General features: G+C 63.1%; 1 protein-coding gene across 4 annotated transcripts in view; it reads right to left on the bottom strand.

Annotated features, from left to right (window-relative positions):
• The window catches only part of DPP6 (dipeptidyl peptidase like 6), a gene marked incomplete at both ends in the record, with an annotated part of 400,205 nt that overhangs the window by 170,129 nt on the left and 203,600 nt on the right, over positions 1-26,476 (bottom strand). Inside the window, one exon of one of the 4 annotated variants that reach the window (XM_084230873.1) lies at positions 24,708-24,764. The exons of the other annotated variants lie outside the window; for them this stretch is intronic. Coding sequence (XP_084086999.1) covers positions 24,708-24,764 — 57 coding nt within the window. Of the gene's footprint in view, positions 1-24,707; positions 24,765-26,476 lie in introns of those variants that run through there. 4 annotated transcript variants of the gene reach the window in all.

Raw genomic sequence — 26,476 nt, 5'->3', positions numbered from 1 at the left:
GACCTGCAGCTTTAGCTTGACCACCGCAGACCTGATTCAAGAGTCACTTTAAAAGTCATCAGGAAAGACTCAAGCTCATTTCCTAAACCGCCAACCAACAAACAGACCAACCAGCAGCGAAGCATTTATTGGAGCCATGATGCAGCTCAGAAATGTAAGGCTAAGGGGAGAATCCAGACTGTGCTCTTAGCGGAAAGAAAAGTAACATTACAAACCATGTAAAATAAAACATTAAGTTGTCATGTAAGGACTAAAAAGATGCAAAGCACAGTGCAAACCGGCTTTAATTGCATGTCTACGTCACTAGCACAAACACACAGAGTGTGAAAAGAACGGAGTGAAGATGATCGAAGCATTTATATGAGCGTCAAGATCCCTCAAAGGCTTCGGAATCAACCTCAAAAAACATGCGTGACCTCGACACAGAGACCTTGACCACGTTATTAAGAGAAATTGAATTCTTTTTTTTTTTTAAGATTTATTTTTTATTTATACAAGAACTGGGGTGCAGGTCAGATGCGTGGGAGGGTGAGCGGATCCACCAGAGCCAGAGCGGGGAGCAGAACAGGCAGACTGACGAAACACCCTGCTGAGGGCCGCAGCGGGGAGACAGGAGAGGTCTGCGCGCCAGAAATTAAATTCCAAGTACAAGGAGGTAGAGCACACCAGGGTTTGGAAAGCCTCGTATCTCAGCGATTTTGCCTCCTGGAGACGGAAGGCTCAGCCCCGAGCCCCAGCTGCCATGGGAGACGAGGCCTGAGCAGCACCTGACGGGGCGGGGAGGGAGGGGCGGGGAGCAGACGATGGTGTCGGGGGCACAAGCGGGTGGTTTCAGTCTAAGATGGACAGGCCCTTGGAACAAACAGCCCAGAAACGGACCCACAGGTCACCCGACTCTAATAAAGTTCCTACCCCACAGCACTGGGGGTGCGGGTGGGGGTCACTGCATGTGCTGAAGCTTCTGTGGCCTCAGGGAACAAGGGAGTGATGACCCCGACCGCACACCACCCTCGGAGGCCCGTCCCCGTGCAGGGAGGCTGCTCACCAGCACCCGTGCCCAGGGCAGCTCCCCGAAACCCTGGACAGCTGCGGCAGAGGCTGGTCACCTGCCTGCCAGGGCATCTTGAGGGCTGGCCATGCCTGCCAACCTCGTCCTCGTCCCTTTGCTGGGGGGAGGGGGGGCCTGGGGGCCGTCCAGTTCCGGCCAGCGGCCAGCAGAGAGGAGGGGCAGCGGGAGAGCTTCTGGAAACCACCCAGTCCTTCACAGTCCATCAAGGGCAGTTCCCCTTTTAAGCCTTCGCTGCAACTTTCAGCTGTCAGAGGTGGTTACTTTGGAGAAGCTCCGATTCTGCCAGACAGTCTGCAGGGCGGGAGCCGGGAGCAGGCGTCCAGGAGGCAGAACCTCGGCTCGCCCTCGCGTCCAGCCACCGCCAGGGATGCCCTGTTGGCTTGGGTTTGCCTCAGAGATTCCACCCTTAACAAGCGGCCAGGTCAGCCCTTGTGTCCCACGCCAGTCACAGAGGCGTGCGGTGAGCCGAGGTCTGATGTTAGAAAGCTCAGGTCTGGCAGGTGGTTTCAGATTTAATGAAGACTTTCATTTCTTTGGGGATTTTGATTAAAACCTGCAATGCCTTTTAAAATTCACATTTCAGGGCCTCCCTGGTGACGCAGGGGTTAAGACACAATCTATGAAGCTGCCCGCAGCCTCTGCAGCACGAGTTCCATCCCCGTCCAGGGAGCTCCCCACACGGCGCAGCAGACCTCTCCTGGCTCCCCACTGCTCCCCTCAGCAGGGGATTTCAGTAGATCCGCCTGCTCTGCTCCCCACTCTGTCTCTGGTGAGTCCTCTCACCCCCCACAACTCTAGTCTGCACCCCAGCTCTTGCATGCATAAATAAATACATCTTTAAAATTCACATTTCAGTCCCATCATCCAGACGCCTGTAACTGGACTGCTGGCAGGTGGCTGCCGAAGTTCGGGAACCTCCTGGCTCAAGGACCGTGCCTGGGGCTCCGGCTGCGGCAGCAGCTCCGGAGGTTGCCTCGAGGTGACCAGACACCTGCCCTGCCCAGGGCCCAGGGAAGGAGGGCGAGAGGCAGCATCTCCTAAGCGCCCCCTGCCTTTCGCTGTGTTCATGCACAGTTTTGCAAACCCCAAGAGGCCAGCGCCCCTGAGTATCATGCCCAACAAGCAGCCAGTAATTCTGAGGTTTGGCAAGCTCAGCGCCGACCCAGCCACGCTGGCTTCAGAGGCATCGATCCTCCAGCCAGGACTCCCCGGCAGACCGCTCCCTCCATGTGCTGGCCGCTCGCCCCAACTGGCAGTTAAAGGAGAGTGACGCAGGCCCAGACGCCCCGTTCTCGGGCGGACACAGGCGCGGACACAGGCACGGACACCTGTGACCATTGTTCCCTAAACACCCGTCTCCTCGTGCTGCTCTGAGTTTGGCAACATTTGAATGGGACAGAATGAAAATGGTAATTTGTGTGCAGCGCAGCTCAGAGGAGCTGGGTCTGTGTGTACCAGACTCACCACCAAAACACTAATTAAGTAGATCTAGTTTCCCTTTAATCAGACTTCCAGGTAATTAGCTGTCAACTAAGATAAATTGCAGTTTATTCCATTTTTATATCATGCTTTGGTCAAATACAGATTAAGCTTTAATGGCCAGATCTCGTTGCTAATTTTTCACGCATAGGAAAGGATTTGCAAATATTATCACTGGAATCTTGGAATGTTCTGAAAGCTAATTTCTGCCTAAAACATCACTCCTTAAATGACGGTTTTATTCAGGGTGGGGGTATCCGTTGGATCCTTTTCACTTAACACACTGTCTGCATTTCTACAGCCCCAGCTCGCGAGGTCAGGCCTGCCTGCATGTGGGCGTCACCCGGTGACGACCAGAGACCACAGGTGCCCTCCCAGGCACGACCTCGGCTCTGTGGCCCGGAAAGGACAAAGAACCAGAATCGCTGCGTGGCCCGCGGGTGCCCTTACCACAGGCGGCATCACTAGGGAGAGGCGGGAGGGGCTGGAGAGAGCGCAAGAGCTTATGCTACCTTTGAGCGACACGGGTGGGGGCACAGGCCCCACGTAGCCAGAACCCCAGTGTAATCCAGAGCCGGCCCCCCGCACCCCAGCGCTCGGCCCCGCAGATTCTCCACCCGCCAGGCTGGTGGGCGGCAAGTGTGGCTGTGGACGGAGGAAGACCCGGTGAGTGGCTGGCAGGGGCTGTGCTCGGTGCTAGGAGGCTTTGGGAACAAGGAACGGACTCCTGGGGGCCCAGCTTCCCAGACGAGCCGCCCCAAAGGGTGAAGCACCATCTCAAGGTCACGCCTCCCGGTGTAGGTCAAGGGCGGCGCCTCTGCACCCAGCGCGGTGGGCGAGTCCCTCTGGCTGAGGGCTCCGGCCTTGGCTCTGAGGTCGCTGCTGTAGATTCGGGGCTCACTCCGGTCACAGGGCCCCAACCCCCCGGAAGGTGGAGGTCCGGGGCGCAGCTGCGCACACACAGGGCGAGACACTGACGGAGAAGCAGGTGCTTTGCTAGTGCGAAGGGAGGAACGAAGGTCTCACCTCTGTGCTGGGGGCAGGACGTCCTGAGCCAGCTCCGCACAGGCTGTGTGGACGCCCCCCCACCCCATCGAGACCCTGGGAACTGCGAATCCCGTGACCCCCAAAGGGAGGCTCGAGGACCTGAGGGCGGAGTTAAGCAACTGGGCTCCGGTTTGGGTATTTCACCGGCCACATGGCCGGGGTCGCCCTCTTGGCCCCCCGGCGTGCTCGGTTTCTCGCCGGCTCGGCGGGTCACTGGGAGCCCAGGTCAGCCGACCGGGTGGGACGCGTTTACGAACTTCTCGCCCTGTTTTTCTCCCTGAGCCATTCATTTCCCCGTCTCCCCTCCCCTCGTAAGTAAACCTTTCATCAACCTTTGGTGGTGTCTGCAGCTGAGCATTCATAAGCCCCTTTAAGCAGTTTGCGTCTCTGGTTTTTAAAACCAGGAGAACGCGCGGCCTCGGTCAGAGGGGAGGCGTTCACCCAGCGCGGCGAGCCGGGAGGCCCGCGGAGGGCAGGGCCGGGACACACCCGCGGCCGTCAGAGCGGGGCAAGGAGAGGACGGAGACCGGCGGGGGAGCTGAGCTGCCTGCAAGGCCGGGAGGCGCTGCCAGACCTGGCGAAGACGGGCAGGGAGGGCAGAGTCCACTCCTGCGCGGGACCGCGGCCTGCCGTCTAGAGGGGCGAGTGCTGTCCCCGCCATGCCGAGAAGCGGCGCGCCCGCCCTGACCAGCTACGATGGCGCCTAAGAAAATCCAGTGGTGGGCTCAGTGGGGCCCGGGGAGAGGCTGACCCCGACAGGGGCCCCCAAGGGATTCAGACGCATCTTCTGCACCAAAGACGGGGCCTCTGGCCCTACTCCGCTGCACGGCGTCCCTGGCGGGCCGTGACCAGAGACACCAAAGGTCATGAGTCACAGCGGCCGGACGCCGGAGGGGTGGGTTCCGGGTCAGGCAGTCACGCGACTGCTGGACGCACTGCTGACCCACGCGCCCCCTGACGTGGACGGGCGCTGGCTGCAGGACGCTCCTCCTGGGGACTTGGTGGCAGCGAGGGTTTCCTGTCCCTCGGCTCCATGAGGCTCCCTGAGAAAGCCCCTCCCCCAGGACAGGCCCCCGTGCCTGCCCCACCCCCTGCCTGCCCCCCACCCGCCCCAGGGACCAGGCCCGGGCACAGCGGGCGCTGCGGGGCCGCTCTCCGCTTCCCGGTGCTCTCCTCCTTCCCAGACGTCAGCGGCAGTTCCCACGCACAGCACGAGCGGGGACACGCCTGGGGGAGCGGGCGCCCTGTGTGGTCACAGGCCCGGCAGCCATGCCCGTCACGCAGCCATGCCCAACCGAGCCCCACCGGCCACGCCAAGCTCTCGCTCTGCAGGGAAACCAGCACGGCGGCCTGTCCCCGCCCGCTGGCGCGAGTTCGCGGAGCACCCGATGCCGAGCAGGGGAGACTCACCCGCAGAGGCCTGCCCGCTGCCGGGATGGAGGCCAGGCCCACGGGAGGGAGGGGTGCGTGCCCCAGCAGAGGGGCAGCCCTGGCCCCCCAGTCTGCATTCAGGTCACGGTCAGAAGGAGTCTAAAGGGCAAGTGGGAAGGGCACAGGTGCCAACTGCTGAACAGTGTGAGCCAGGATGTGGGGCCCGCTGACCCCCCAGATTCAGCAGGGGCTGTTTATCACCCCACAGGCCTTCCTGCTGCGCAGCCGCCCAGCGCAGTCAGCCTCCGCCCCAGGGAGAGGCCCTCGCAGCGCTGGCCAGGCCGGGCCTGCTTCTCAGGGAAAGGCTCCTCCCCAGGTGGGGGTCCAGGCTTCCGGAGCCCCTGAAAGAATGAGAGGGATTTCTACTCTGTTACCCACCTTTCTCTGTGACAGCTGAGGCTCAGTCTTATCTTTTGAAGGAAACAACTTGAATCCGGGCTAAAAATACACAAAAGCCATATGGAAGCCCTTTGCCAGAGGCAAGAGGAACTTGCACTTAATACAAATGCAGAGGGGAGGTGGGGGGAGCCCCCAGGGCCGGTGCTGGGCTGGGGGGGGGGGCAGCGGGAGGGGCATCTCACGGGCAGGGTGCCCAGACAGCCCTTCTCCAGGGGGTGGGGGGAGGAGGCAGCAGAAGAACAAAGGGACCCAACAGCTGGTGCTTAAAATTCTGCCCCTGGCTGCTTCCTCCCTGGGCCCTGCCTGGGCCCCTTTGAGATGCAGAGGGCGTGTGGGGTGGGGTGACTTCCCTCTGGCCCCATCAGCCCAGCACAGTCTCAGGGTCCTTGAGGAGCTCTGGGCTTGGTGGGACCTGTCTGGGGCGGGCAGGACCAGGACCCTGTGTCTATGGGGGGAGGAGGGGCTCAGAGGTGCCCGAGCCACCTCGCTGGGGTCTCATAGGGCGCCCTCTGACCCCCAGCCTCTGCCGGCGCCCAGGCGGCAGTCTTGGGCTCGGACTCTCTCCCCACCTCAGGAGTGGAGCCCTGGCGTCTGACCTCGCCCAGCTGACTCGCTCTGCATGGCCTGAGGTTTGCAGGGATGCTTTAGGAGGAGCCTAGGAAAAAGAGGGGCGCCCTAGGGACCCCGGCTTGGGCAGTCTCACACCCAGGCAGGACGGCCCCCAGCTGGACGGCCCCCAGCCGGACGTTGCTTTCTTCTCCTGAGAAACTTCCCCAGGGCATGTGAGGCACCCGCACACTGAAACTTCCTTTGGTTACAGCCTGGCTGCTCCTGCCTCTCTCCCCAGTTAGCACCCCTGGGTGCCCGCCAGCACCCGTGATGGTCCTCCCCTTGCCACGCCCCTTGGGTGGCGCCTCCCCAGCGAGGCTGTGTCACCTGCCGTGTGCTTCTGTCCCCAGGGCCGCACCTGCCTCTGTCCCCCTCCACCCCCTGCCTCGCTGGCCACACTTGGTTTACCTGCCTGCGAGTCTGCAGGGGGGCGGCTGGCTTGGCTGCGGGGCGGTGGAGTCAGCCTCAGGCTCCGCAGTGTGTCCACATGCCAGCGTGTGTGGGGGGCGGCTCTGGGGACCCCTCAGGCGTGCGTTGGGTGTGGCCCAGGCGCCCATGCTGAGCGGCCAGGAAGCCCGAGGGTGGCAGGTGCCCCTGCCCAGCCACGAGAAGCAGCAGTGCCGGCTCTGTCTCCAGCCACGCTCCCCACTGGTCCCCACTTCCCAGAGACCAGCAGAGCCCTCAGGGAGACAGCACACCTTTGGGGCCACCCTCCGTCCCGGGAAGGGACTGGGCGCCTGGCTCCGCGGGCCGTTGGCGCTGCTGAGCTCACACGTGCAGAGCTGTGGGAGCCGCCCGGCTCCAGACACCGAAGGGCACAGTCCCTGCGTGTCCCATGGCGCCCCGACAGGCCACCGACCCCTCCGTTGCGAGCGTGTCATCCCGGGGTGCAGGGGCGTCCCCACCCGCCGCACGCTGCGGACCCGCGTCCGGCTCCATCCTGCCGCCGGGGCGCGTGTCTTCAGGGGGGGCAGGACGCCACAGCGCGCACGGACCAAGCGGAAGCGACTCCTCCTTGCTGATTATTTTGCATTTACTCTATTAAGTTATACGGGTTTGTCATTTATTTTTCACTCTAAAAATGATCCGGAGGCGCATTGTGGCATCACCAGCTGCATCTGATTCCCAGCAACGGCAGACGACCCTGAGGAGAACCAGTGACTTCCTCCCTGCGCTGCACAGCCCGTCCGGGAGTCTTACAAAAGCTTTGCCAGAGATCATTATAAAATGAAATGTAATTGTGCTGAGTGCCCTGAATAATCGAAACTACGGAGTCAGATGCTTATTGAATGGTCAAATCGCAAATTGAATGTTTTGGATTCAAAATTCTTGCGTTTAATGAGCTTCGTTTAGCTGATTCCAGTTGCCACGCTGCAAGCGCATCACCCCGGGGATTCAAAGCCCCTTCAGACCCGGGGTGCGTTTACAGTACAGAAAACCACGCGTCTCACCGACGTTCTCCACAGCACGTGACGACACAGACGCTGTCCGCAAGATGAGGGGGGACCAGGGCGATCCGAACCCACGCAACTCGTCGTAGGAGGACCAGGCGCAAACGACTCCTCTTTGCTGATTAGTTTGTGTTTATTCTATTAAGTTATATGAGTTTATAATTTTATTTTTCATTCTAAAAATGGGGGAGCCCCTCCCCCCTTTGGGGGTGCTGACACCCTGGGTCGTCGGGGAGCGATCAGTGCTCCAGCCACCTGGGTGCACCACAGAGCTCAGAGCTGAGCCCCACAAAGCATCACCCACATGCCAGCATTCAGGGCTTGATGCCAGAATCAGGCTGCCGTGTTGGGGAGACCCGTCTAGAGGCTCTGAAATGGGGGACATTTGCCAGGAAGTGATAGAAAACGAGTGTGTTTCCCTTCCACATTAAAGACCACGTAAGAGTCAAGTCTGATAAGACTCAGCCACGACAACTGAGAGGCAAGTCCACCCTCGCGAGCCCACCGCCCCGCTCCATCCGGCCCGTCCTCCGGTCAGTGGGTCCGCAGAGGCACCAGGGAGTGAGCACAGCAAACCCGCCCGAGCAAAGGAGATGCCCACAGGGGCCAGACCCTGTTGCTGTCGAGGGCCCCTCGAGACTCACGCCCCGACGCTTGGCCCCTCCTGCCACACGGAGCGGCTGTGGGGGCCACGGCAGCCTCCCGATCCCGCAGTCTCGGCCCGAGACCCCACACGCCTCCTTCCTAGGGCGGCTCTCGCCTACTTCTGGCCGGTGCTCTAGGGCGGCTGCGAGGAGCTCGCAGGCCAGGGGCCAAGGGGGCGGTCTCGAAAATGTGCACAAGACAACGTGTTCGTCGGTGGGACAAAGGAGGCTCCACTCTGTTCTCCCAAACCCCAGAGCCCACGTGTCCGCACGCCCTGATTCGCAGCCGCGATAAAGACGTCTCCCAGCTTCCCCTGCGCCCAGGGCTTCCAACTCTGCCTGAAGGCTCTGGTTTGCATTCGGGTAGTGTCCACAGTGGACACACGAGCCGTGTGCACAGCCAGACCCCAGGCCATGCTGCCCCCGGGTCTGCCAGACACGCAGGCATCAGGACCCTCCCAGAGCCCCTGGGTGGGAAGCAGCAGTTTGACCGACCCCAGGCGACGTGGCGCCCGCAGAGCTGGGAGGAAGCCGCGAGGAAGGACGCGTCTTCGATTCCTTCACGGGCTCCTTTCTGTGGTCCTGACCTCGGAGCCGGCACCCACGCAGTGAGACCTGAGAGGCACGTCCCGGTCCCCCCAGCAAACCTGTGTGCGGGTGCGGCGGTTCAGACAGGCAGACTGGAATAAAACACCCTGGGGTTTTCCAGACACGTGTAATAAGCCAATTTGGGGAAACCCAAAGAGTCTTTTTTTATGGAGCCTGAAAAAGTGGCTCTCTCCCCCGCAGGCTGCGAGCCGCACACTCGAGCGCTATATTTAACCACGGCCGCGGAGTTAACGACCAGCGTGTGAGCCCCATCCGCCTCGGGGGCCGCGGCGCAGAGCGCCCCAGTGGGCAGAGCACACAGAACGCGACTCTGAGGCTCTTTTCCTGAGGCCGCCTCCAAAGCTGCCTCCCACCGGCTCCGGGAACTCCCTCCTGTTCAGCTCGTGTCAAACCAGCGCCCCTGCAGGCTGGTGTAACCATCGTGGTTGAAGAGAAAATTCAAGGGCCACAGATTCAAAAGCCCGAGAGGTTCACTCACCAAAGTGAGTCTTTCTGCTCACAAACCCTCCTCTGCACGGCCAGCCAGCCACGCGCCTATTAGCAGAGCTCAAGTGGGGGGGCCCTTCAGAGCTCGGCAGGCCTTCTGTACTTTCCGGGGAGGCTGCGGAGGAAGAGGAAGCCTCACATTCTTCTCACACACCCACACAGACAGCCCCTGCGTGCCGGGCGCCGCGGCGGGCGTGATGGCAGGCAGGCCCAGGCCACACCCCCGCGCAGGTCCAAGCAGCCTTCAGTCACCGAGCCACTGCCTTTGGGGAGTGAGATGCCCCCGAGGGGAGGAAATTCCGCAGCTACCATCTGTGCCCTCGAGTATGTTAGCTGGAGGAGACCCCGCCGCTGCATCAGGGCGATCTGTTCAACTGCCCGGGTCCCCGGGGTGTCCTCCAAATGCCTTGGCTCTATCCAGCATCAAAGAAGGCGCCAAGGATGCCTCCAAGGACTTGTAGGAAGGAGCGACTCCAGAAGTGGCCACTCAGACTGATGCTTGCCCTCAGGAGCCCACCCCGACTTGCTCTTTAAGTCCTAAGTCCACGTTTCCAGAAGAGGAACCTGAAGTCCAAAAGGGCAGATGGATCTGTCCAAGGTCACACGGCGCATCACAGCAGGACAAGGGCGCGGCATACAGAACACTCAGGGTTTCGGCCTCTCCCCTGGCCGCCTGCCGGTCCACCTCCAGTCCCGGGGGGCGGGAGACAGCAGCACCCAGAGGAAGGCGCCGGCAAGCCCACGGGGGTGAAGGAGCAGAGGGAAACCAACTGACCGGAACTGCACGCCAGGTCCCTTGCCGTCACGGTCAGCCTGCACACGCTTCCCGGGGTGAATGTTCCTTCCTCTTCTGTTCATCTTGGAGGCATGGAGTAGGCTCTGCTCATTCGTCAACATCCAAACATCAGCTCTTTGTCAAAATCTCCCCGATGCTCCCACTCCGAAGAAGAGTCCTGCTCTGCCACCTGTGACCCCCGAGACCGTATTCTGACTTGTAAGGTGACACTCGTCACTCCCTGGTGTCATCTGCCTTCACCCCCACCTGCCTGTCCCCATCACTAGAGGCAGTGAGTGCCTTGCAATTAGGGATCATGATTTCTCGTTCCTATTTTTTTTTTTAACTCAATACCAAAATCTAGAGCTGTGTGCTGTTCAACACGATAACCACTAGCCATATGTGACTATTCCAAATTTAATTTTAATTAATTAGGAGTAAACACAATTTGAAATACCATTTCTCAGTCTCACTAGGTTACATTTTCAGAGCTCAACATCAACATGCACAGGTGGCTACCACGTTAGACAGTGAGGGCACAGAACACCCCTATCATAGCACTCAGTACCATTGGACTACGTTAATCTAGAAAATACTGTATCTTATGCTAGTAAAGATGTACTGAAATCAACAAGAAGAGTTGAATACCTAGGAGTAAACAATAGAGATGAAGGACCTATACAATGAAAACTGTAAGTAAGGCATTGCTAAAATGACCATCCTATCCAAAGCAATACATATAGATTCAATGCAGTTCCTATCAAGGTTCTGATGGCATTCTTCAAAGAAATAGAACAAACAATACTGAAATTTATATGGAACCACAAAAGACCCCAAAGAGCCAAAATAATCTGGATAAAAAAGATTGGATAAAAATCTGGATAAAGAAGAGTGGTGATATCACAGAGCCAGATTTCAGATAGTACTGCAAAGTTATAGTAATCAAAACAGTGTGGCACTGGCACAAAAACAGACAGAGACCAATGGAAGAGAATTGAGAGCCAAGAAATAAGCTCACACCTATATGGAGAGTTAATCCGTGACAAAGGGGCCAAAAGCATATACTGGATAGAGGAGGGTCTCTTCAACAAATGGTGCTGGGAAAACTGGGTGGCAACATACAAAAAGAATGAAACTAAGATCACCATCTCACAACATACGCAAAAATTAGCTCAAGATGGATTAAACATACGGATATCAACCCCCAAACCTGAAATAGAGGGAAGAAAAATTAGGCAAAACACTATGAGACACTGGATTTAGATACGTCTTTGGGGATTTGTCTCTGGTGACAAGTGGAGCAAAAGCAAGTATAAACAAATGGGATCACAGCAAACTAACAGCTTCTACACAGCGGCAGTAAAACAAGACACCCTACGGAATGGGAGAAAAATACTTGCACAAAAACATCTGACAAAAGGCTGATATCCGAAATACAGAAAACTCCTACAGCTAAACAAAAAGAAAGCAAGCTAATTGAAACAATGGGCAGAAGAGCTAAATAGACTCTTCTCCAAAGGCCATGTGTGATGGCCAGCAGGCCCGTGGGCCAATGCGCATCGCCACTTATTAGCAGAGGTAAGCAAATCCAAGCCCGCGACACCCCACCGCTGCCCCATGAGGAGTGTCCACCTCACAAAGCCCAGAGACAAGTGCCGGCGAGGGTGTGGGCGGAGGGGCCCTTTCGTACACTCCGGGGAATGGAGGCGGGTCCAGCCCCGGGGGGAAAACAGTGTGGGGTCTCTTAAAATATTAAAACTAGGCCGGCCACGTGACTTAGCCAGTCCACTTTTAGGAGGCCCCGTGTGCGCGTGGTGTGAGAACAGGCATGTGCAGGGGCTTGATCCTATGTCCTCAAAGCAGACACAATGACGTGAACCAGCTTTGCCCAGTGAATATTACGGGGGCAACGAGAGGCACCGAAATCAGGACGAAACCCGACGTGCACACCAGCTTTCCCAGGGCCGCCCACGGGAGCCCAGGAGCAGCCTCCGCGCCCACCATGGCCTCCCTACGAGATGCCGGGGTGAGACTCGGCGGGGCCGGGTCTCCATCGAAATTGTTACAGGGAAGAAACTGTGAGGGGAGCTCGGAAGACGCTCTACCCGCGCCCGCCGTCCACAGCGAGGCCTTTTTATGGTCAGCGCTTCCAAACCGGCTGTGCTCGGAGGCCGAGGCCCTGACGCGATGCTCCTTCCCGAGCCCGCGGGCCTGGCCTCGCTGTCCCGCTCTCGGCTCGCGGGGCCCTCTGCTCTCTGGGGCGCTGGGGCTGATGTTGGGGGACACGGGAGCCTGAAACCAGCCTCCTGCCGCTCAGGGGCCCAGGGGCCCAGGAGGAAGCGTCCCCTTTATTTCTCTGGCCCGACTTTCTCAGATGGACGCAACGATTGCCCGCCGAGGCGCCTTTCTGCTAGAATAGACCCGGCCCCGGCTCCTGAGCAGAAATCAATAGGCCTCCCCGCTCCCTGCTGCTCCAGCCACGCCGCGCACGGCCAAGGAGTGTTTTCCAGGGCCAGCTCCACAGCAGATTAATTGTGTCCCCGTTCCTGTGTCTCCCTTCGCTCCGCAACACCCCTTAACTCCCGTCAGGAAACCCCCAGCAGCGGGCAGTGGGGCTCCCGGCGCCCAGGAGTGGCGGTCTCAGGCCTAGGGCCTGTCCAGCTTTGCTCCGGCTCTGCTCGCCGCGTGGACCCGTCCTCCTCGGACGAGTTCTCAGGGTGGAACGAGGTCAGAGGCAGCACCGGCCCCTCAGGTGCTTCCTGCCGCCCCGTGTAACACTCCGGCCAGCGCAAGGGGCGTGAGAGCCGGGCCCCGCCTCTGGTCTTGTGCGCGGGCTCTGCGATGAGCTGCGCTCACGGACCCGGCCAGGATGGCTCCAGCCAGAGGACAACCCCGGCCCCGACCCGGGGCCCCGGGTGCACCCGAACGCAGGCACAGTTCCGGGGTTCCCTGCCGGCAGAACAGGAGCGCCACAGCCGGGCAAATGAGGTTTCTTCTCTGGGGACTCCCTCCTGACAGGGACAGAGCGCAGCCGTCTCCCGCCCTCTTACGTCCTGGGCGCTGCCCGGCCCCCGCGGTGGGCATGGGGCTGCGGAGCCGAGGAGCTCTGCTGTCGAGCTCTCCTTGGCGGGAGCTGCATGGCAGCTTGAACAAAGTTGACCCTTTTTACCTTCGTTTTCTTCTAAGAAACGCCCCCCCGGAAATAAAAGTAGAAACGGACGGAGACATCGGCTGGTGACGTGGCAGAGGGGGCGGGACTTTTTCCCCTCTGCCTCCCTTTCCGCCTGTTGCCATCGTAGGGTGCCGATTCCTGAGGGACGCACGGGGGGCCGGAAGAGCTCTGCCCAGAGAGGACCCGGGGGACAAAGGAGCACTTGACCGCCCAGCGCAGGCCGCCGGGCAAAACCAGGGCTGGCGAAGCGGGCCGCTCGCCCCAGGAATACGGCCCTTACAAACGCTCCAGCGGCTGTCATGCGCGACTGTGGAGGCTTCTGCTTTCTCCTGACACCCGTCCCCCCAAGTTTCTGCCGTTCCTCCTCAGCGCCCCAGAAGCCTGGATGTCAGACCGACTTCAGTGACGGAGTTTAGCACCGACGGTGAACCCCAGACCGAGAGCCACGTGGCTCTCCCCAGCCGGGCTGGGCGCCCCTCGGAAGCTGGGTCTCTACGGCAGCCAAGCTGGGCCCGCCTTCCGGAGCCCCTGGGCCCTGGTGCGGAGGCACCAGTCACCTCTCTTCCCAGCTGCCCTCCGCAAGAGGAACCAGGAGGGAAAAGACAGGAGCCGGTGCGGAAGAGCTGGCTCTGGCGACGACCGGGATGGGAAACGCAGAAGTGTGACTTCTGTGCAAACCCACGCGAGTGACGCGAGGACGGCGTGGCAGCCTGGGACTGCTGTCAAGTGCGTCTACACTTGCAGGCCAGAGTAACACCAAGACGCACGGCCGGGACCCACACTCCCGGCGAACACAGAGCACTGAGTCAACACAAGCCTTTGGGGGCCAGAAGTCTCCTGGGACAAGAGATGCCCAAGGGCCCAGCTGCGTCCTGCTTCCTCGCGTGGGGACGGTGAGCCCGGTGCTCACCCTCCAAGCTGGCCGGGGTGCGGAGACCACGGGGTGGGGCTGACCTGCTCACGGGGACCTCACTGCAATAGCGGCCGAGGCTGCCGGGACCCCTCGACCCGGCTCAGGGTCATTTTGATAAAGGGAAATGGATGTGATTCAATTTGTTTCACTCCCTGCAGTCATTGCATTATTGGTCTTTGTTTTTTAGGGTTTGTTTTTTTTTAAAGATATATTTATTTATGCATACAAGAGCTGGGGTACAGGCCAGGGGTGGGGGGTGGCAGGACTCACCGGAGACAGAGTGGGGAGCAGAAGAGGCGGAGCCACTGAAATCCACTGCTGAGGGGAGCAGCGGTCTTTGAAGAGTTAATTGACCGGGTTTTGCAAACAAATCTCAAGGCCGTGGATATTCAGTGAAGTTCAAATTTCCCTTGAAGCTGGAGGTCATGGCATCCATAGCTAAGATAGCCTTCGCCAGAGAAGCAGGCGCCTGGGAGGCCTCTAGGTATGAAAAATAACTTGAAATTCATTTTTTTCAATAAAAGTGGCAGGTTTAAGGTTCAATTAAAATGATGCATGTCTGTGTTTTCACAGTTCCTGAGAAGAGAACCTCCAAACAGGTAGACATGCAGATGCGAGAGGCTCGATTTATAATTGTTATTCGAGTCCATTAAAAACCTGCCCTTGGCCGAAGCACTTAGGGGCGGACAGGAAACACAGGGCCCCTCCTCTGATTATATCTGCAGAACGCCGGGGTCTCTGCGCAGCTCGGTCCTCGGGACACCGCCCCGCTGTCCCGCGTACCACGACAGCGATGCAGACGGGGCCCGGGTGGGGCCTGTCACAACTGGGTAAGTAACTAAATTAAGAAGCGTCGCTCAGTTTCTTTGGGCACGGAACTTCTGTCACAGAGGAGACTCTCCCCTGGGTTTTTTTTTTTTTTTTTTTTGTGGGACCCTCGCCGGTGGCCGGGGACCGAACTGGCGCTGCAGAGGCTGCGGGCAGCCTCGCAACCCAGCGCTCAACTGCTGCGCCACCGGGGGAGGCCCTCCCCTGGGTTTAAAAATGACTATGAGGACAGCGGCTAAGAGGTCAGCGCCGGGAGGAACGCGGGGGCCAGTGTGCACCCGACCCTGTAGAGTCAGCCCTGAGCAGGTGTGGGCAGGGATCCAGGTACCCAGGCCAGGCAGGAAAGTTCCAGAAAGGAAAATATATTTGCTTTAAAGAGGTTCCCTGGAAAATATTTGCTTCTCCGGCCCTAACTTCTCCCCAGCGGAGCAGCTGGGATGTGTGGGCTGCTTGGGGGGAGAAGCCCTGGGGTCCAAGCGCCACCCTCCTGCCTTCAGCACGGGGTGCCGGGCAGGGCTCTCAGAGGACATGGGGAGGTGGGTCCCCGCAAAGGGGCCTGTGAGGTCGCGAGCGCGTTCCCGGGGTGCGGCCTGTATCTGGTTGAAGACAGGCACAGCCGCCTGCCTGGTGGGCAGAGCCTGTGGGCAGGAGGAGCCGTGGGGAGCACCCCTCGGGCAGCGACTGCAGGTGTGGGCGCCAGCGCAGGGCAGTGGGCAGGGGCAGTGTCTGCTGGCGCCGTGGGGGAGACCCTGCAGGGTTATCTGCAGCCACGAAAGGGGGGGGCCTCCCCTGCCCTGGGCCAAGAGAGAAATTCCACGCCCGCCGCCCTTTGCCCAGGCCTCCGCCAGGCTGGAGACGGCCGCGGCACCGCGTTTCCTGCTGGCCACACGCCCTTAAATCGCCGGGAGCACGGGGAGCGCACAGGCGGGCACGCACACAGGCGCACAGACACGTGTGGAACCCCCATGACTGCAAGCCGAGCCCGCTCCTGTGTGTGCAACGGCCGCCGCGCAGGCCGAGGCTGCCGCAGGGCTGAGCCTCTCCACGAGGGGCTTTATGGGGGTGTGCGTGTGGGTGTCCCCGATGTGGGGGACAGTCCGGGACACGCCCCCCGCAGGACACGCTAGACAAACAGGGCCAGGCCTGCCCCCCCTGGTGCGACGGCTCCTTCCCAGGAGGAAGCAAGTGGGGTGCCGCAGACTGGGGCGCTCTGCCCCCAGCACCCACTCTTCCCCAAAGAAACGGGGGCTGCCGCTGCGGGGAAGGCGCCCCTGAGCTCTGCTCCCGACGGGCTGCCCTCGGGGACAGTGGTGAGGGGAACGTGCACCACCTGAACCGCGCCCCCAGAGTCGCCTCTGACCCATCTGCCCATCCCCCACCTGTACGCGGTGTGGGCCTTAGTGGGGAGCTTCTCTCTGCCCCCCAAAATCAGCCCAGGCCTCTGCTTCCTGAGAGCTTTCTCAGGGTCCAAAGCCACGTACAACCCCCGTGTGGAGCCCAGCGCCTGGCAGCGGCCGGGTTGGCCTGGGGGCTCCCCGACACTTCCCCCAGGAAAGCCCCCGCCCCTGGTCTTTGGTCTTTAGGGGCACAGCTGGGAGGGAGCCACCCCGCACTCGCAGCGTCTTTGTGTGAAACTGGACTCGCAACCCCGAGGCACTTGCAGCACCAACAAACAGGGTTCGGGGCTGAAGGTGGGCGTTCCCCAAGGGCAAAGGTCATAAAATCTGGCTTCTGGAAAGTAAACCTGGTGTCTCCCCTGCTCCCCGGACACGCTGAGCAGCTCGGGCCGCCCTAGCAAGGGTGTGGGTGGCATGTGGGTGGGGAGCGGGTGGGGGCACGGGTGGGGGCGCAGGTGGGGAGGTGGGAGGTTGGGTGAGGCCGTGGGCTGGGGCATGGGTGGGGCGTGGGAGGGGCACAGGTGGGGCGCAGGTTGGGGCGCGGGGCTGCCCTCTCACTCCCACACGCCGCGGCTCCCGCACCAGCCGCCAGCCCGGCCATCTCTGCTTCCTCAAGTGTCAGCCTCGGATTCAATTACTGCTGTTACTGTAGCATGATTTCCTCATTCTCGCCACGACAACACAATTACATAAATCTGAAATTTTCAGCAGAGATATTACAGCATCGAACTAAACTAATAAAGAATTCATTACCAGGCCCGGCCCGCGGCTGCCCGCGCGGGTCTCCGGCGCGCCCAGCACGGCCAGCCTCGCGTGACCAGGCCGGGCATCCCGCGGCAGCCACGGTTTTGACGGGTCACCAGCCACTGCGGGGCTTCCCGCGTCTCGGCGGCGGCCACAGGCCTGGGGGTGTGAGCGCCAGACCCGCCGTGTCCAGGGCAGCTGGTGGTCGGGTTCCAGGAGCCGCAGAGGCAGCCGAGGACGCGGGTCAGCGCAGTGGCATGAGCCCTGGACACCGCCCTGCGGCCGCCCCTCAGCAGGCTCTCTAGGGAGGTCGAGGTCCACGTCCCGAGTGGTTCGACACCAGAGCCCCGGCCCTGACAGCTCTGGGTGCAGCTCAGAGTGGAAAGCCAGGTGTCGAGCGGCCCAGTTGCCTCCTTGCTGGACAGCATGGATCCAGGTCAGCAGTTGGCCTGAGGCTTCAGCTCCTCCTCCTCCCCCATCCGCTGTCCCAGACCCCCGAGTTTCTCCTGCAGAAAGCACCCGAGGTGGACGCTGGGTGAAGGTCAGCCGTGGGCACGTGAGGCTGCAGGGAGTTCCCAGAGTTGTCGCTGCGGCCAGCGCAGGCGAGCAGGGCGAAGGCTCCAGGGCTCTGATTCTGTCCACCTTCCTCCATGGGCTCTTCTTCCCGCGAAGCACTTGTCCGGCAAATGCTCATTTGGACCTTGGACCTTCTCTGCATCCGGAGGGGAGGAGGCTGGGGGGTTGACCCAGCTGGGGCTAGGGGCAGGGTGACTGGTGAGCGGGCGAGGCCTCATCAGGCCTCAGGAGGGCCGCCTTCTGGGCTGACCATCACACACAGGCCAGGCAGCTCAAGCTTGTGACCCAGCAACACCTCCAGGGGTTTCAGCACCTGCTCGCGGGCCGGGCCCAGCCCCCAGCAGGACAGGGGAGGCGCCGGCCAGTGCTCTCGGTGCCCACCTTCCCACACCTGTTGTGTAACTATGACCTTGGAGGTCATTCAAGTGTAGGTGAGACTCAAGATTACCTGCTGCAGAGCTCCCAAGCACGGGGAACTTATTAACTGTTGCTTACACTTAAAGATTGGGGAGAAAAACACTGTTACTCCCTTATTTTCCCCTTGTTTCAAAAGAATTCATTAAACAACTAATTTCTTTTTTTTTTAAGATTTATTTTTATTTATGCATACAAGAACTGGGGTACAGGCCAGACATGTGGGGGGTGAGAGAATTCACCAGAGACAGAGCGGGGAACAGAACAGGCAGACTGACGAAGTCCACTGCTGAGGGGAGCAGAGGAGAGGTCTGCTGCGCCGTGTGGGTAGCTCTCTGGCCGGGGATAAAACTCGTGCTGCAGCGGCTGTGGATAGCTTCAAAGGTTGCATCTTACCCCCTTGCGCCACCAGGGAGGCCCTAAACAACTAATTTCTTAAGTATGAAAGACCCGCAGGATGGCGCAGTGGCGAGAAGAAAGCAGTCCCGGGCACATGGCCGGGGAGGGTGGCCTGAGTTCCTGCCTCAAGTCCACGCCCTTGCTCGACTGGCCGCAGAGATCCTGGTGCTCCTGTGGTGTGTGACTCACTCACTTGCTTCGAGGTTTCCAGTTAGCATCACTGTTGCAGTAACCTCAGATCATCTGAGCATAAGATCACTTGATGTGGAGCCAAAATAAAAGCTTTGTGGCCAAATGTGCCGTTGGCCAGCTGCAGGGTTTGGGGACTCGACCTCTCGGGGCCTCTCTCCTCTTCTGTGACATCAGGCCTGCCGTGTAGGCCGCGTCCAGCCTGCCCGGGCTCTGACGCCTGCCGGGCCGCAGGACAGGCTCCCGGCAATTCCGTGGGCAGCACTAGATGTGTTTCCTGGAAACTGGAGCGGGGCCTGGGCAGCTCTGACAGGTCGGGCGGCAGGTGCAGGTCTGCCAGGACGTGGGCATGAATTGGCCCCAACTGACATGCCTAGCTGCTCTCAGGCCGCGCCGCAGCAGACCCGAGCTTGCGCACGCCGGCTCTCCAGGCAGCCGGCCGCGGACACACCCCACCCGTCTGATCTCTTTAAAGCAGGGACTTCAAACGGCCACTGATCTCTACACGCTCCTGGAGGTTGGCCTCTTCCTCGAGTTATATTCTTTTCTTCAATTTTTAGAATCCAACAAGCTCCTCTGCCCTCTTTCTCCGAGAAAGGGAGGACGCGGTCTGCACCGAAACAGGTCAGCTTCTGCCCAGCACAGACCTGCGGAGGACCACGCCTCAGTCCCCCACGGGGCCGCCGCCCCAGCGAGGTCAGGGCCCGAGGTCTCCAGGGGCACCTGGCGCTGGGTGACCCGGGAAGGGGGAGGGAGGACCCGCCCGCCCCGCCCGCCCCGCCCGCCTCCCAGGTGCTCTCTGCCGGGCCTTTGAAGGTCTTGGCTCGGCTGCTGGTGTAACCCGGCTGGGTTCAATGGCGAGTCGGTGTCACACAGTAGAACGAATGCACCGAGAAGTCTTTCCCGAAGGAAGGGCCGGCGGCTTTCGTTGGCTTTGACCATGGGCTGCGCTTACAGCCCACCTGGGGTCTGGCAGCCCCTGCTCAGGGGGGTCTTTTAATACAGCACGGGACTTGGATCCTGGGTACCCCCAGGCCCCAAGAGCCACGCTCCACGCCGGCTGCTGGGCTCCCTGCAGCCCTGTCCTCGCTGCTGAGACACAACTGCGCCCTCTGAGAACTCGGTCAGTCGCCCCCACGCTCCCCAAGGCTCCTGGCTGGGCCCCCTCCAGCCCACGCGTGCCTGCCCGATCTCCCACCAGGCCAGCCTCCCGGTCACTGCCCACTCAGGGATGGCCCTGGGCGCCCCCCTCGCCCCCCCAGAGCTCTCCTCCCGCACCCCCCCCATGACTCCCTGCTTCTGTCGTCAAATCCCTCACGTCAACCCACTTCGGTGGCAAAGATCTCCCTCGCTGCCCTGAAGCTCACGCGTCCAGACCCAGGCTCTTCGGAGCCCGCCCTCCTGCCCCTCCCCCAGTTGCCCCGAGCGCCCGCCTGCTGCGGTGTCTCGGGTCACGGGTGGGCAGCCGAGGCCGCCAGCCGGGCCACGACCCCCCGCGCCCGTCAGGAAGCAGAGGGCCCCCCGCCGCAGGATGCAGGAAGGAGGTTTGCTCTTCTGCCTTCACTGCCACCTCTGGGTCCTCATCTTCCCAGAAGACAGCACCCAGCGCCACCCACCGCACACCACCCCTCAGCCAGCTGCCGGAAAACCCCCTCACGGCGGCCACGCCTTCCCTTCCCGTGCCGGGTTCGCTGCAGGAGGCGGTGCCGGGTCCTCTGCGGAGCCGCGGGCTGTTGCTCCGGGCCGGGCCTCGGCGGCGCCTTACAGAGTGTGCTGCCCAGGACGCGCCGTCCACCTCGGGGAGCCTGTCCCCCGCGCTGGGGTTGCAGATTCGTCTGTGACTTAACCCGCCGGCCAACGAGGTCCCGGCATGTGACCGTGCACAGGGGAGCAGGCCTGGACGGCGGGGCCTGGGGCAGAGGAGCTGGCGGGGCCTCAGGAGAGAGCCCCTGTGCCCGGGGGTGCCGTTCCTCGGGGTCCCGGTCTCAGGAGCCCCACGGGCAGGCGCCACCTCCAGGCCGGCACCAGGATGCGTCAGCCCACGGGAAACAGCGGGAGGGCGGCTTCCAGACCCTACAGGTAAGTCAAGTCCCCTGCGGGGAAGTGCGGCCACGCGGGGTGGGGGGGGGGTCTTTCCAGCCCTAGGGGGTCTTGTGACACGCACACGCGTGCACACGCACACTCACTGGCACACACACAGAGTGTGCCACGACCAAGTCAGCCTGCTCGACGCTCAGTCCCGGGCAGGGAGGACGGGTTTCCTCTCTGGGTTCCAGCAGCTGCGGCTTCATGGGAAGCAGGACAGCAGATTCCAGAACAGCCCGGGCTTCTGTTTATCTTAGCGGGGAAACCTCGCAGCGGGGTCTCTGAGGAGGGGCTTCCCCGGTGGGGCCGGCCCCTCCCACTCCCGCCCTGGGCCGGCCGAGCTCTCGCCCGCGGCTGAGCTTCCAAACAGCTCCGCTGCTGGTCTTCCCGGGAATACATGTCAGGGCCTCCGGGGAGGAGCGGCGGCTCCCGCAGCCTCACCTCCCTCTCCGGGCCACGCGGTCGTACCACAGCTCAGCAGACGCTTTCCTCCCAGTCCTCGGCCGCCATAGCGTAGCGAACACACTGGAAAAAATCATCAGCAGCCCCCGTCGTTACACCACTCGGGCTCGGCCCTTGTCCTGAGGGGTTCGCATTCATGCAGGGGCCTCTGCCTGCAGAAGGGGCTTCCAAGCGCCACCGCACGCCGGCCCCGCGGGCTGGAGCCGGGAGGAAACGCAGCGGCCTCTGCTCCTGCCCCGGAACCGAGCGCGGCCGCCAGACCGTGGTGGCGCGTGGACTAGGATGGGCCACGTCAGCGCGACCCAGGCGAACCCCCGAGGGCCAGGCCTGCTGGAGGCGCAGCTGCACACACGCCCGGGGCGGCTGAGGCGGCCACGGAGTCAGCACGATGAAGTGACCACCAGCCGCAAAGCAAACCAAACCGCAAACCAGCGTCTCTTTCTCCCCCTGCAAGAGACACTAGTCCCCGTCCTGATCTGCCCCGAAGGCCCCGGCAGCCCGGGGGCCGTGCCCACAGCCTCCTGAGCAACTCGGGGCACAGCGAGGGCCGCGGACGCGCCCAGAAGAAACAGTTGGCGTCTGTTAAAATGGGCGCGAGGCAGGGAGAAGAGGCTCTGCGGGGTGGAGCGTGGGGTCGGCCTGTTTCAGCCGTTCGTCACCTGTATTTTCAACATGAGACCCTGTCCTTGGCCCAGCGCCTGCCCCAGCCTGGCCACTGTGCCTCTGGGCGCCACTGTCCAGGGGGGGTGCTGCCCATCTTCGGGGTCAAGCAGCTGCCCCTCCAAGAGGGAGGAAAGGGGCCTCCCAGCGGCACTACACATGGCGTCTGCCTCTGCAAGTCCACCTACCCCCAGCCCTCTGCATGTCCACCTGCCCCCCCAGCCCTCTGCATGTCCACCTGCCCCCCCAGCCCTCTGCATGTCCACCTGCCCCCCAGCCCTGTGCATGTCCACCTGCCCCCTCAGCCCTCTGCAAGTCCACCTGCCCCCTCAGCCCTCTGCATGTCCACCTGCCCCCTCAGCCCTCTGCATGTCCACCTGCCCCCCAGCACTCTGCATGTCTACCTACCCCCTCAGCCCTCTGCATGTCCACCTGCCCCCCAGCCCTCTGCATGTCCACCTGCCCCCCAGCCCTCTGCATGTCCACCTGCCCCCTCAGCCCTCTGCAAGTCCACCTGCCCCCTCAGCCCTCTGCAAGTCCACCTGCCCCCTCAGCCCTCTGCATGTCCACCTGCCCCCTCAGCCCTCTGCATGTCCACCTGCCCCCCAGCACTCTGCATGTCTACCTACCCCCTCAGCCCTCTGCATGTCCACCTGCCCCCCAGCCCTCTGCATGTCCACCTGCCCCCCAGCCCTCTGCATGTCCACCTGCCCCCAGCCCTCTGCATGTCCACCTGCCCCCCAGCCCTCTGCATGTCCACCTGCCCCCCCAGGCCTCTGCATGTCCACCTGCCCCCTCAGCCCTCTGCATGTCCACCTACCCCCCAGCCCTCTGCAAGTCCACCTGCCCCCTCAGCCCTCTGCAAGTCCACCTGCCCCCTCAGCCCTCTGCAAGTCCACCTGTCCCCCAGCCCTCTGCATGTCCACCTACCCCCTCAGCCCTCTGCATGTCCACCTACCCCCCAGCCCTCTGCATGTCCACCTACCCCCTCAGCCCTCTGCATGTCCACCTTCCCCCAGCCCTCTGAATGTCCGCCTGCTCCCCTCAGCCCTCCTGATTGTCCACCTGCCCCCACAGCCCTCTGAATGTTCATCTGCGCCCCCAGCCCTCTGCAAGTCCATCTGCCCCCCACCCCAGCCCTCTGCATGTCCACCTGCCCCTGCCGTCACAGACCCATGGTTTTCAGGGCTGTGATGGAGGGAAGTCTCGTGATCAAAGGCTGCACAATCCAACCAGCTTAGACACCCTTCTAACCCACACCCTTGCTACCTATGCCCACGCTCCTGGCGGGCGGAGGAAACCAGCAGAGTAGGAGTGACCCTGCACAGGCCCCGCAGGCCCCCTCGCACACACAGGACAGGGCCGCTGCACCCACCGTGGGTCTGACCTGGGAACGCCAGTGTGTCCTCACCGTGACCACCATCTCTGCCCAGGGTCAGCAGTCCCCGCGGGCCCGGGAGCCCTCGGCTCAGTTCCTAGGATGCTGGGGGGGCGGGGGGAGGGTGGGTGCTTATCTCCTTAGAGGACATGCACCTGGGGACTGTCCTGCCCATCAGAACCCTCTCCCTGTGTCCACGCCACACCTGCGTTAACCTTTCCCGGGCCCCCACGCACAGCGTGCCCACGGGGCCAGACCACAGCCCAGAGGGAAACAAAATCACACCGATGCACCTCAGCTGTGCCGCTGCTGGCCGCGCTGCTGAGGGGGGGGTCTCTGCGTTCGTCTGAAAGTGGGCTTTGAGGAAATGTCTAAAGATGTGGCGCTGGGTCCACCGAACCCAAAGTTCTCCCCACGGCCCCTGAACAGGTGGCGGTGGGGTCCATCACACAGGCTCCCGGAGAAGCGCCCTGCCTTCCAGAACTCTAGGGGGCCCCTTCTCCACCCCCAGCTGGCGGGGAGCGCTCAAGGCGCCCCCGCAGCAAAGGAGGAGGACCGCCAGCTCACGCTGTCCATGCCTGAGCGGAGAGCCTCGGGCGCCCCGGGTCTCGTTTAACCACCCGCCTGGGCGAGCAGGCGGAGAGTCCAGGTAAGAGCCCTCCAGCTCGGGGGGCTGCAGCGTCTCCAGCGCCGGTGCAGCCGGGCCTGGCCATGGGGCCCACGCGGGCCTGCCACCCCGGGACCTAGACCTCCCAGCTGGGGGCCCACCTGGCCCCCCTGCTGCCCCTGCAGCCTTCCTCCCTGCAGGCGTGTGCCCGGGAGGACTAGCGGACGCTCGTCCCTCCAGGTTGGGGAAGGGAGGAGCCGGCGCCAGGGCCCAGGAGAGGCTCTTGAAAGACAAACCGGCTCAGACCTTCCCTTTGCACTTGTGTCAGGGGCAGGGAAGCCCTGCAGGGTCGCGATAAGCTAGTGGGGGGGGACCCACCGCTCCATCGCGCCCCTCCAGAAATGCACAAAGTACTTGGACACCTGCACTGGCCAGGCAGCCCTTTGTCCCAGGGCCCCGCTCGGCGAGCACCTGGCAGGCGCTGGGGGGGCTGCCCTGCCCGCCTGGCAGGGATGGATCCGCGCGACCGGCAGAGCCCCGCACAGCCCCGCACAGCCCCGCACAGCCCCGCTCGCCTCCCGCTCCCTGGGCCTGCCGGCACCAGCCCCACAGCTTCTCCCCACGGGCACGCACGCGGCGCACACTCAGCCGTGCACGCGGCGCACACTCAGCCTGCACAGGGGCGCACACTCAGCCTGCACAGGGGCGCACACTCCGCCGTGCACAGGGGCGCACACTCCGCCGTGCACGCGGCGCACACTCAGGCATGCACAGGGGCGCACACTCCGCCGTGCACGCGGCGCACACTCAGCCGTGCACAGGGGCGCACACTCCGCCGTGCACGCGGCGCACACTCAGCCGTGCACGCGGCGCTGCGGCCCTACCTGCCCCTGCTGCGGCCCGGGCTTCCCCGCGGCGCTGGGCTCCTTGGCGGTGGTCATCGCGCCGGCGCGGCCCGGGGTGCGGTGGGGGCCCCGGGCGCCTAGTCCATGCTCCGCCGCGGCCTCGGGGGCCGGGCTGGGGGGCCGGGGGGCCGGCCGAGCCTCCCTGGCGCGGGGCGCGCGCGGAGCGGCAGCTGCGGGGCTGCTCCAATGCGCCGCCGCCCGCGATCGCCACAGAAGCAGCCCGACTCCTAGCAACCGCCGGCCCGCGCCCCCCGCACGGCGCATGCTCGGCCGGCCCGAGGGGCGGGGGGGGCGGGCCTCGGCGAGGGGCGGGGGGGGCCGGGGGTGCCGGCGACGCGGGGCGGGGCGCGGGGCGGGGCGCGGCCGCAGCCTGGGGGGGCCCCTGCGCCCCGGCCGCGCACCCTCGCCCGCCGCCCGCAGCCGCGCGGGGGTCGCCCCGAGAAGGGCGGGGGCGCCGGGGGCCCGCGGGGCTGGGCTCTTTGTTCCCGCCGCGGCCGAGGCCCCGTGGCCGCGGGGGGCTGCGAGCCGGGGCGCGGGGGTCTGCGGGGAGGCTCCGTGGCTGGCCCTGGCCTGGGTTTCCCGCAGCGCAGGGAACTTAGGGGCGTCACCGCCGGGCTCGGCCCCGCGCCCTGCGAAACCAGGACCTCAGGGTGCCGGGCGCGGAGAGGACCGAGGTCAGCGGGGTGACCTTCCCGGCCCGGCCGGGCCGCCCGAGGCCGCCGCTCCCGCCCCACGCCCTTGCGCGCCCGCGGGGGAGGGAGAGCGAGAGCGAGAGCGGCCAGCCTGGCGGCCTGGACAGCGCCCGGGCCGGGGTGCGCGGGGAGGCGCTGGCCGCCCTCCAGGGACACGGCAGCTGCGCGAGGGGTGCGCCCCGCCGGCCCCGCGCCCCGCGGCTCCCCCGCCAGCCCGACTGCAGCTGCCCGCGGGCTTCAGGCCACAGACCGGCCCTGCCCGCGGGCCCCAAACACCCTCCGGGGACCACGGCCCTGCCCCGGCCCTCGGCAGGCCCGACGCCCTGCAGAGAGGAGGCCAAACAGACGGTTGTCGCGCCAAAGGGGCTCGAGAGGAGACTCTCCTCCCCAACCCCCACCCCAGTCACCAGCCAGGTCCAGGCAGTGCCTTCCCGAGAGCTGACGCGTGAGCACAGCCGGGCCGCTGGGCACCGGGACGCAGCCTGGGCTTAGTTCCGGCCCAAGCGCTTCTTTGGCTTGGACCCCGAGTGGCCAGGCGGGGGAAGAGGCCAGGCCCGCCCTGGGCGCCCAGCAAGTGTCAGCTGTGGGTTCCACTCGCCCTTGTTCAGGCTTCCCTGCAGGGGGTGTCTGGGTCTGTCTCTGGCGCCCGTGGTCCCATGTCCACTGTCCAGGACAGTGTGGATCTGAAGGGGGTGGCCGGCCAGCCCCCGGGGCTCCACAGGGACCCAGCCCTGCACAGGAGCTGCCCACCATGTGGGCCGGGAGCTGAGACAGGCGGAGGGCTTGGATTTGGGGTGGCCACTGTCCCCTCCACGCTGCCTGGTGACAGGACACTTGAGGTGCCACCCACCCTGTCTCCTGAGCACCTCGGGGGGCTCCCTCCTGGGGAGAACTCTTACATGTTACACCTCTAAGGCGGCCAGACCTTACACACTGTGTGTTCACGTCTCTGAAAGGATCGGCGGTGAGTCCCCGGGGCTGAGACACTGTCCTTGGGGCTGGCAGCCACTGCAGGGGAGGCCGAGCCTGGAGGGAGCGGCGCTGCCCACCCACTGT

The sequence above is a fragment of the Talpa europaea genome (genome assembly GCF_964194135.1).
Source record: "Talpa europaea genome assembly, chromosome: 3".
Classification (NCBI taxonomy): Eukaryota; Metazoa; Chordata; class Mammalia; order Eulipotyphla; family Talpidae; genus Talpa; species Talpa europaea.
Note: the sequence above shows the minus strand (reverse complement) of the source record. Positions and strands in the feature narration are given on the sequence as shown.